Below are 11,983 nucleotides of genomic sequence, written 5' to 3' on the forward strand. Positions count from 1 at the left end.
AAAAGTCTTTCCCATTTTCAATCATTGTATTATTTTATAGCACCTCACTCCTCTAGGCTTCAATAGATAGAAATTCAAAACTGTAGGTTAAAATTTCACTTCTCTATTCAAAGTTGATACAAAATTTTCTTTTCACTAATTTGTTTGGACTGATATGAATATAACCAATGAGAACCAACATAAAACTTAGCATAGTATAAGGAAAAATGCCAACTTTATTATTAAAAAAAACAATTATTTATGAGACAAAAAAGTTGAAAATATTGTCCATTATTTCTTCTAGAGATTGACATCAAACTTATGCAACATCAATAAATGTGTCATGTGGATAATCAAAATCTCATATATATGATTCTTAAATCTTAATCTTATCCTATCTATGAAGACAAGTTTAGAATAAGTATATGAAAGTAGTGATAATGAATTTCAAATCCCAAGCCAATGGAATTTACTGTTTTCAATAAAACACCTGAAATAATTAGTACTGTGTAGAGTAGTGAAATCTCAATCTCAATCTCTATCTCAATCTCAAAATCTCAATCTGAAACTCAAAGAGATATATAAGTGTAGATATTGTTCTGCATGTACGGAAAGAATAAGAAATTTGAAGAGAGAAAATAATGGTAGGTCCTACAAAGAAAGAAGCACTAATAGTTGATACATATCTTGATTAAGTCCTACCAAGACTTTGTCTGGAATATCTTGTTTGCTGCCCTACATTGCCTCATGTTTTAGGACTGTCATTTCTTTTCATTATTATTACTATTGTGGTCCCTCCTCTCCCATTCTTTTCCACACAAAATAACACTCTAATTGCGGTTCGATGCGATTGAAAAAACTACTTTTTCAACAATATTTCGACCGCAAAATTGCATTTACTGAATGCAATTTAAAAACTTTATATATATATATATATATATATATATATATATATATATATATATATATATATATATATATATATATATATATATATATATATATATATATATATATATATATATATATATATATATATATAATGAGATGTGATTGTGCATATAGATGCATATTAGTCATAAACTAAAGTATATGTTAGAAATACAATATCTTCATATCAACTATATTATAATAACATATCTCTCTCTTAGAGACACAAAATCATTCAAACTCTCAAAGATATATACAAACACATTGCTACTCCAGCTTTTGCCTTTGCCTCCTTCTTTCTTTCACAGCCTGTCAAAACCTAAATTATTAACTCAACAACAACATGATTATTCCATTTTTCTAATTCTTCTTGTTTCAAACCAAAACTGTTATTTCATCTGCCAAGTGTCTTCATGCTGTCTATCAATTTTCTCCAAATTCTCCATATGTTCATGCACTGCTTGGATTCATCCGTCCTTTAATCTATTCTTTTTCCAGCCATGATTCAACATAAACCATAGAAATATTAATCATCCACTTGTTATATTATATTATCAACTTTATGGAAGAATATGTTCGATGAACTTCATCGTAGAAACCTTCAGTTTTGCTACTTCTTACAACAGGTGATGATGATCTTTGATTTTTACATCAACTTTTTTTTATTGTTTTGTTTTTGTTGTTCTTAGAAAAGAAAGAAAATAGTGAACTTTTTCTTTTCACTTGAGATTTGCTTTATGAGAACTACAAAGGAGAAATTGACACTTTTTTTCCTGTGAGGTTTTATTTTTTTGTTGTTTTAGTGACAGACACACATAAATGCCTGCTTCTAATGTTCACTGATTTATTCAACATGAAAGTTTCTGGAAATGTTTGGTTTTTTTCACTTTTGAACCTTTTTCTAAGAAAATTATCTCTCTCTAAGTACTTCATCTTCCACTTTTTATTTACGAAAGTTTTCTCTGTTTTGACAAATTTAATCAAACAACAAACTAGTACAGTTTCTATATATGGTTTGAATCTGTGCATCAAAAAAGGTAGCAACAAAATCTGGCAAAAAAATATTTTCAGATCATGGTTTGAATTCTTGTTGGTTGGAAAAAAAAAATCCTTGAATAAGATTTCCATTAATATTTAGTGTTTGGTTTGAATATTTAGATCTATCTTCCCATTTTTTCTTCAAAGATTTTTTTTAAAAAAAAGAGAAGAATATCATTTTACATCTATGAAACACGGATATTCGAAACACAACGCTGCTATATAGTTTTTCATTCATATTTTTCTGAAGCATAGTCTTGTTAGTCATTTAAATCAGTTACAAAAAGTTTCCAATTTTGTTATTAATCATATAAATCACCGCACTTCGGATGGAAAACATGTTTGATGTCGACACTTATTAATATTATTGTCGTGTTTAATGTCTGTGTGATACAAATACCAATAAATATAATTACAATCAATGATTTCAATTTTGTAAAATTTTTATTAAAGTCAACACACCAATATGGTGTCTGATATTCGTATCTGAGTCATGATTTGGGTAAGAGTGAGAAATAAGTTGATAAGTATTGTTTTTTTTTTCAGGAATGGGAACAAAAATTGAATATTCCATAAATCCACTAGCATACTCAGGAGATTGCAACAACTTCACTTTGAGTGGTGTTGATGCCAGGGAACATTATCAAAACAAAGAAGTGAAAGTGATTAACAATCATTGTAGTATTGGAGTCAATAATTTGCAGAATCCAATGGACAAGAAGCTTAACCGAAACAACATAGAATCCATCAAAAAGACAATGCAGATGCACGAGGACATCTTCAAAAACCAGGTATCATGTTAATATTGTTTTCTCTATCTTAACAATGCAAAATTCAAGTTTTCTTTCAGTTTTAATAGAATAACACACATGCTAATAATGTGGCAACAATTAGGGTTGCGCTGTTATATTGTGACTGCAATTGCGGTTGAATTATTTGAAAAATTTATTAATTGGTATTTGAAAAATTGTAGGTAAAGGAACTTCATAGAGTATACAATGTACAAAAAATGCTAATGGATGAGCACAAAAATGAAAATAAATTTTGGACCCCTATGAACCAAGGTTATTTTGTTCAACAACCAACACAAATTTCATTTAGCCATGTCCAAATTTTGAAAGAGGATTTAATGATAAAGGAAAGAAGTGGAAGCAATTCAGGAGATATGATAATAAAAAAAAGAGAAAGTGATTTTGATCTTGAAAAGCCAGCAGCAAGTGATTGTGATGATGAAGATATGGAAGTGGATTTAACTTTATGTATAGGAGGAAGCAACCAAACAAAGAATAAGAAGAAAAAGTCTTATAATTTGCTTCCATTACCAAATTCTTATGTCTCTTTTCAATCAGATAGAATTGGAGATTGTAGTGACCCTACCACACCAATGAGCAGCTCTAGTGTTACATATGATCAAGATAAAAATATGCCACATTGGTTTTCTCAAGGTTTAAAGCTTAAATAGGGACTTTAATTAACTTGTTTAATTGTATTTTATTATGATTATGATTATGATTATGATTCCTCTTTACTAAACATGGACCACTTCAATTTCTATGGTTCATGTGATTGATCATATATTCCAATAAAATGGATAACTTATATTTATAGTTTCTTCATATGGGTGTGTCACTTTATGTGTATAGATAAGAGTTAGTGTATCAAGTTATTCTTAAATTACTTTTATGATCAACATGTTATTTTCAAACTTTAATGCTATTATAAAGGGTAAACATAGTACTATCACTTGATGCTTTATGTGAGTTTTTAAGTGTATAATTAGGAAAGTCCACTCTCAAAATATTATATAAAATTAGAAAGGTTAATATTCCTTTCTTGCCTCAAATTCTTATTTTGACTATGTTGTTATCATCAACCTTATTTTAGCTTAAAAAGAATATAACAATAATAATAAATGTACCATTACAAAGAGGATAAGAGCATCAAATGGGGAAGTTTAAATAATGGCAATCAATATCATTGCTTTACAGATTGGTTTTTGTTTTGCAAACATAATTGTCATCAATTGGAAAAATATTATTTTAAGCAATTTCTTGTTTACTAGACTCAGTACAAGGACAAAACTTACGGCTATATTTTATGGGCCTAAATGGTGGATGGTAAAGAGTAAATTAGAAAATAAGTTTGCTATAGGGATGATAATGTCAATACGTAAGTTTGCTATATGAACTTGATTTAAGTGCATGCAAATATACAAACAAAATTGTTCTGAATATTAACCCTTTTAAAATATCTTAAATAAAATCTAACTTAAATGGAGCATTTCATGGTAGTCATGTAATTGCACCTTGTGGAGATTTGTTAGAGATTATAAGTTAATTTTTTAGGTTGCTAAGTTTCTAATATAGGTAATTCCTTTGTTCTTCGTAAAGAGTTAATGGAAGCTGTTGTGAATTGATGTCGTCAAAAATAAATTAAAATATGATAAAGATTGAGTTTTTTGAACAAACAAAAAAAATCTTATTTAGTATTACGAAAGAGAGAGAAGAAGGAAAAAGAAGAATCGAGATTGGTTATAACTGTTTTACTATTTACTGTTGAGATATTAGATATAATTCAAGTTAAGTTGTGTAGCTCAAGCCCAAAGCTAATTAGGATTTAGGGTTTGTTACTTAGTTTGTTATTTTACTTAGTAGTCAAGTCACTTAGGTGTATATAAATATGCACTTTGTAATTCAACTTTATCATTCAATTCAATAATACAATCCTTATTTTCTTATTCTCTCTCCTCACTGAAAGTGCCTCAAGCACTAACAAATTGATATCTAGAGCTCTGGTTCGATATTTGATCGTGTTTTCAAGAATTACACGTCAGAGATCGTGTTTCCGAGATCGTGGGTTATTGTTGATCAATCACTGCAAAGATGAATGGTAACATAAATTTATCAAACTCCCTTCCAACTCATGGAGTCCCCCTCTCCTAGTTTTTGTCTTTTTTCAACAATCATGATTTTCTCAAGTTTTCTATATCCCCACGGGATAATCTATGGGATATTTGTTTTTGGAATTTTTCATCTTTCCCGCTTGACTTTTAACTTGTTATAAACATAGAATAAATATTAACTTTCATGGTTTATCCATAAATTTATCAGAAAATATCAATGGTACTAACCATGAACTTCTCACTACGAGATTTCACAAACATTTTTCAAACCTTCTTGCTAAGATACAAATATTTCACCCACGGCCGCTCAATATTAGGCCTTGGCTTCGTAATGTAAAATGATTTAAAAATATTACACACTAAGATAATTACAAAGTCAAAGATAAAATTTCACAAAAAGTCTTATACACATATAGTTATACCTAGTAATAATTTGTTTCATCATAGGATCAAGTTCTTTGTGTAACGAACACAATGTAGTTACCATATTCCTCCGAAGGGATATGATGATAAATTGATAATATTCTCTGAATGAAAATGAACAATACAAGCATATATAATTAGTATTTGGTAAAACATGAAAACTAAATATAATAGAGACACCATAATTATAAAACTACTCACTTATTGAGGAATGATGCTAAGTAGCATTCTTTCTCATTCGCTATTCGTGATGTTAAGTGTTCTTCAATGTTTTTAGCAGAATTATTTGTAAATCGTACTCTAATTAGATCCAACAATCCATAAGTATCCGATTTATGTAATTCTATACATACACGGTGAATGTACCTAAAAGGTTAAACAAGGTACAGAAAATACGTGATGAATTAATTCTATATAAAATAATGAATGTACCATATAATGAGATATACTTACGTGTACCAAACTTCTAGTAACTCTATGTCCAGACACCAGTTTCCACCAATCACATCCTTTATATCTTTGAGAATCACATAGAATTCCTTTAACCCCTCAATCGTAGGATTATGTTCTAGTGAAAGAATAACTATCGCTTCTTCGTTGTGCACAACGTAAGCCATAATTTTGGAATATGATTCTTCAGAAGGAGCTAATAACATATATTGGATCTCTCTACCAGTGGGGGGGCTGAACAACTTTCTTTTGTGCTTGCACCACGTACAACATTTCTACCAGGAAATTGATCATATGCATCATCCTCTTCATTTGTACATTGTGGTATGGTTCCACTGATTCTCTACATCATAAAATACACAAAGTAATACAAAACAGAATTGACACAATATGCACAACAAATAAACATATAAATATTTAGATAACACAATTATCACTCTCACATACCGCACATAACTCTTTTAATTCTTCCAATTCTTTCCTTCGAGTTTCCCGCTCCGCTTGTAACTTCTCATTAATTTCTTGTTTTTGAGTGGCTATCTTCCTCTGAAGCTCTTCCAACATTTCATTTTGCAGCCTGATGCTTTTTTTAGACGTACCAAAAAACACTCTTAGGCCGATGCCATCTCTAACCCCACGGACACGCCCACCATGTTCCTCTATTCCGATGGCTTCTACTAATATATCATGTCGTGGTTCTGGAATAAAGGTACCTTCACAGACTGAGTTAACCAACGAATCCTACTCAATATGATAAGACATACATTGTTAATTACCAAAGCGACTCATGGAGGCATCTAAAGTGTAGTCTACATACATATACATAATAAGTCATACTTACAACTCTCTCAGCTACCAATTTGGAGGAATTTAAAGTGTAGTCTCTATTTGGTCTCAGTCGAGCCCTCTATTTGGTCTCACTCATGGAGTCCCTCTCTCCTATTTTTTTTTGTCTTTTTTACGCAATCATGGTTTTCTCAAGTTTCCTATATCCCACGCGAGATAATCTATGGGGGTATTTGTTTTTGGAATTGTTCAGCTTTCACACTTGACTTTTAACCTGTTATAAACATAGAAAAAATATTAACTTTCATAGTTTATCCATAAAATTATCAGAAAATATCATTGATACTAACCATGAACTCCTCACTACTACGAGACTTCACAAACATAATTCAAACCTTCTTACTAAGATACCGATATTTCACTCGCGGCCGCTCAATGTTAGGCTTTGGCTTCATAACGTAGTCACTCGTGAGTTATGACTTAAAACTCCTCCAAGTCGTACCAGCATAAGTTATCCATTTTTTTCAACTTCAAATTATCACTAAATTCAAATGTCAACTACACATTTAGAACAATAATAAGTATGTATTAATGTTTATATAACGTAATATCGAATCGATAACAATTGAAATTACTACCTGAACGTCTATCCATATGATATTTTTCACCTCATCGAATACCTCCTTCCAATCATCTAACAAAAAGATGAATTTGCTACGTCCAAGGAATGCAACATAACTCTTAAACAACAAAGAATTAGGACCATTAAAACAGTATGAAAAACACTAAACTCGATCGGAAGTTTAACACCCGAATTACAAACTTTTGTTAGTGTAGCCATCATTGTGGCACCTCTTTGCTTTTTTTGTGTGTTCTCCTACTACAGATTGTGAATCATTTATCATGGTTTCATTCGTATGCATAGCTTCGTCGCTACTAGATGAAGAAGAGGTCATTTATCAAGACATAAGCATCAACAATAATAAGCATGCATCAACGACAATAATAAGCATAAACAACAACAAATACATAAGCATCAACAACAATAACAAGCAACATCTTCAAAAATAAGTATCAACAACAACAAATGCATAAGCATCAATAACAATAGGAATCAACAACAACAATAATATTAAGTATCATCAACAATATTAAGCATCAACAACAACAAATAAGAATCAACAATAATAAATATATAAGCATCAACAACAATAAGAATCAACAACAACAACATCTTCAACAAAGCATCAACAACTACAAAAACCATCATCTTCAACAACAAGCAACAACAACAACATGCATAAAAAACAACAACAACATTAAGCATCAATAACAGCATTAAGCGTCATCAACAACAACAAGAATCAGTCACAACAACAAACATCAACAACAACAACAAGAATTAATAATAACAATAACAACAATCAATAACAACAAATATTGTCAAAACAAGCATCTTCTACATTAAGCATCAACAACAACAAATAAATATCAATAAATAACACCAACAACAACAAGCATCTTCTACAACAAGCATCAACAACAACAAGAGTTAACAACAAATAAATAGCAATGGAAGATATAGGTATTGTAGATGCATGGGACAAAAAAGTTTACGTACCAGAAACATGATGAATAAGTAAAAAAATATTGTTAGAATCTTAAAGTTTACGTATAGAAAAATGTTGTCAAGAACGAAGAATATTGAAAATGGTGTCGGTCGGATCCCTCATCGATGGTATGAAAGCAGATGAAACTGTTCAAAATGTTGTTGTTTGAAGATGGTGCTGAACATTTCGTTAGGATTGAAACTGATTTTGTATCCTTGGGATTGAAATGGTGATGTACTTTTCATTAGCGTTGAAAATCGCATTGTTTCGTCAGGGGTTGTTTCTTTATGGAAAAGAAAATATGCAACTGAAGAGACAAGTGAGCTAGCTAGCTCTAGGTAATGTGATTAAAAGATGTCATCACGCTTAAAAGCGTCACGTCTTATATATATATATATATATATATATATATATATATATATATATATATATATATATATATATATATATATATATATATATATATATATATATATATATATATATATATATATATATATATATATATATATATATATATATATATATCATAATAAGTACTTTAGAAAACCGGGGTGATATAATATTGACATTAGTGATATTTAAAAAAAAGTCAGATTTAAATTATTTAAAATTTAAAAGAAAATAAAAAAGAAAATCTTTCACAACGGTTAGTTAAAATAACCGTAGTGATATATATTTTTTTAATTAAATAAAAGTGAAAGGCAGTTGTAAATTCTAAAGAATTCACAAAATAATCAGCGTTGAGAATCGAACTCATAAAACATCAAACTATATCACCACAGTTGTTTAGAGATATCAACACGGTCTTTCGAATGACCATGATAAAGATGGCGTTGTTGTATCTACTTTTTGTAATATTGTGTTTGTCAATTAAAACCGACCAAACTGAGAAAGACTGAAAAGAATATACACATTTTTCTAACATTTTATAAATTTAAAAAAAATATAAAAAAAGAGATTAATTACTATGCATTGTCAGTGTAAAATATTTTACACAATCGATTCATCACCATCACCCGTTTGCATTACTTTATAGATTTTTAAAATAAAAATCAAATTCGTTTCAACATCCAATGACTATGATTAACTGAGAGTGTAAAATCATGTTACACTGTCTATGTATTTCAGTTAAATCCATTAAAAAAATCAAATATAAAAATTTTCAAAAAAAACAAGGGAGGCCGCCTATACATGAATACATTAAAAAAACTTAAATGTAAGTTAGGTATTTCTAATTTTTCCACAAAAGAAGTTTTATCCCCCCTAATTTAAAATTATTTTTCTATTTTTCACTTTAAATATGTGTGATTTAGTATATGTTTGTATAAGCTTCTAGCCAAGCAAACGTAAGTCTGCAACACATTCCAAGACAAAATTATGTGAAAAAGTTGAAGCTTCAAATTGGAGTGTTAGAAAAACGTACGTCTAGGCTACTTGAAACGTAAAAGGAAATATGCACTTCGTCTCCATTCTATTTTAGAATCATTCTATTAACCTTGACAAATCTGATATGGTAATTGTCCCCTAAAATATGATGATATTAAATTTGTTCAACAATAAACTACCCTCCCATAGCAAATTCCATTTTTTTTTTATAAATGAAGAAATAAAAATTCATTTAAAAGAAAGTTATCGAAAATGTAATTAAGATTGAAATAATAATGACATAAGAAAATATATCAAATATTAAATATTTTAAATGAAAAGAAAAAATACAAGAAATAAAAGAGAAGGGGGACCAAACCAAACCTTCTAATTAAAAGAAATGGTAAGAAGATATTTTACATATGCGGAATAGTTTCTTATCATTATTTTGAATCTTTCAACATGTGAACTCTTCCAGGTTTGTCGCTTTGTCACTTTATTTATTCAAGGATTATGGTCTCAGCTTGTTACTTGTGTTATTACTTAATGTAATATATTCTGGGTTGTACTTCGTATTTTATGGTTGTACTTCGTATGTTATGAGTTGTTCTTCTTTTACTGCTTATTGTATTTGTATTGTATTTGACCTAAGTTTTTTACTGTTAGTTAAATTATTGTGCATTCCATAGGTAATTTTAAGGTTGTGTTCTACGCCAAGGATTATTTTGTAAAAGATCCTAACTTAAGATATAAGGGTGGGGAAGTTTATGTTGTTAATGGTCAAGATCCAGATTATTGGTCATATTTTGAGGCATGTGGCTTAATCAAAGGGTTTGATATTGAATTTGATGTTGGGGATGGGAAAATGTGGTGAAAACATGATGATAGTAACTTAGAAGACGACTTAAAACCTTTTAAGGAGATGTAGATGCTTGTGAGTTAGCTATGTTTGCATTTCAAAATAACTGTGAAGTTAAGGTATTCATTGAGGCAAAATCAGTTACAGGAGAGACCACCTTTATGGAAAAGGTTAGAGAAAAAGGTGATCGGTCTCCAATTCTACTTGTTTTCTGACACTCATTCAACACAAATTTACGAAGTCGGTAACACATTATTTTACTTGTTTATGTTATTTTGTTTAGTAAATTAGATGTTTGCATTTCTATTCGGTTTTGATTATTATCTTTGGTTTGCATCATTATACTTCATTGTATGTCTCCTTGTGGTAGTTTCATTGGTTTCAGGTGTAAGAAAGAATACCTAAAGACTCACAAAGGGAATCGGATGTTTCGGGCTCGTCGAAAGAAGAAATTTGAAGGTGCAGTAGCCCTGACACGGTCACCCATGTTGCCCAACACGGCCCGTGTCAGGGGAAGGAAAACCAGGAGCTAAACAGGGAGCTGACACGGCCCGTGTCAACAACCCTGGAAGGGGCGCGTTGGAGGTTGGGCATCAGTAATCCAACACGGCCGACCGTGTTGCCTGACACGACCAGTGTTAGCTTGGACACCTCATCTTCTATTTTTTCCTGTGTTTTGGCATTGCTGATCTCGGAGGGTATTGTGGATATTTGCTACATCAAATATTTGATCAGTAACTATTTAGGGGACTTTTAGGAGACTAAGAAGGGGACTTTTAGACGATAAAGAATTGGTACGATTGCGATGGGGAGGATCAAGAGTTGAGGAGAATAGAGGTCCTTCAAGAGCGGATGCGATTGAAGATCAATGGGATTCCCTTATTCCTGTAATGTCTAAATTTTATATTGTATCTTATTTGAATAATATGAGTGGTTAAACCCCCTAATTCCAGGGGGTGTCCCTGAATTGATCGTGTAATGACTATGAATTGATGATTTCCTTAATATTATGTTTATTTGTCAATTTTATTGTGCAATGTTTTTAATGCTTTCATCACCAGAAATATAAGGATTGTTATATGGTTAACAATTTGCGGGATTGCAATTGTTAAGGTTCTTGCACAGTGAAACTATAGTAGATATCATCTAAGGCTAGGGATATCTCATGGTTACAGGTTATATCTTGGTATTTCTAAAGGTTTGGTTTCATTTTAATCGCCTAAGGACTTAGAGATTAAAATGAATGACCAAAGGTTTCCCTCTAAGGTCTTAGGAGGAAACAATTTTAAGATTCGGTAATTGTAATTTTGAACTGTTTAAGGAGATATACATTCAAGGTCATTATAGGAGATATTCATACACCATCCTTGGCATTAATATTATAAATTGTGAAAAAGATTTATTCTGCTTTCATTTCTCATTCCATTATACAGTGACTTATTACAAACCCTAAATTATTTGTTTTGTTCAATTGAATCACCATTTAAACTTATATTGTTGCGCAGTCCTCGAGATCTATATTTGGGAAACGTCCATATTATTACTACATTGGCAAAATAGTACACTTGCTATTTTCCCGATCAAGTTTTTGGCGCCGCTGCCGGGGACTGCCAAATATAAAGTTTAAATTATTTCGAT

General features: G+C 30.6%; 1 protein-coding gene across 1 annotated transcript; it reads left to right on the top strand.

Moving 5' to 3' along the window:
* The first annotated feature begins 1,037 nt into the window (after positions 1–1,037).
* LOC127137343 (uncharacterized) lies at positions 1,038–3,563 on the top strand. Its single transcript, XM_051063816.1, has 3 exons — positions 1,038–1,535; positions 2,494–2,738; positions 2,921–3,563. The coding sequence occupies exons 2-3, from the start codon at positions 2,496–2,498 to the stop codon at positions 3,407–3,409; spliced, it is 732 nt and encodes a 243-aa protein (XP_050919773.1). The 5' UTR covers positions 1,038–1,535; positions 2,494–2,495; the 3' UTR covers positions 3,410–3,563.
* Positions 3,564–11,983: the final 8,420 nt, after the last annotated feature.

Source organism: Lathyrus oleraceus, chromosome 1, assembly GCF_024323335.1.
Source record: "Lathyrus oleraceus cultivar Zhongwan6 chromosome 1, CAAS_Psat_ZW6_1.0, whole genome shotgun sequence".
Classification (NCBI taxonomy): domain Eukaryota; kingdom Viridiplantae; phylum Streptophyta; class Magnoliopsida; order Fabales; family Fabaceae; genus Lathyrus; species Lathyrus oleraceus.

Excerpts from the sequence above, each read along its gene's own strand:
- LOC127137343 (XM_051063816.1), top strand. The coding sequence starts at position 2,496 with ATGGGAACAAAAATTGAATATTCCATAAATCCACTAGCATACTCAGGA. Across the intron at positions 2,739-2,920 it reads AGGACATCTTCAAAAACCAG|GTAAAGGAACTTCATAGAGT; the intron begins GTATCATGTTAA and ends GAAAAATTGTAG.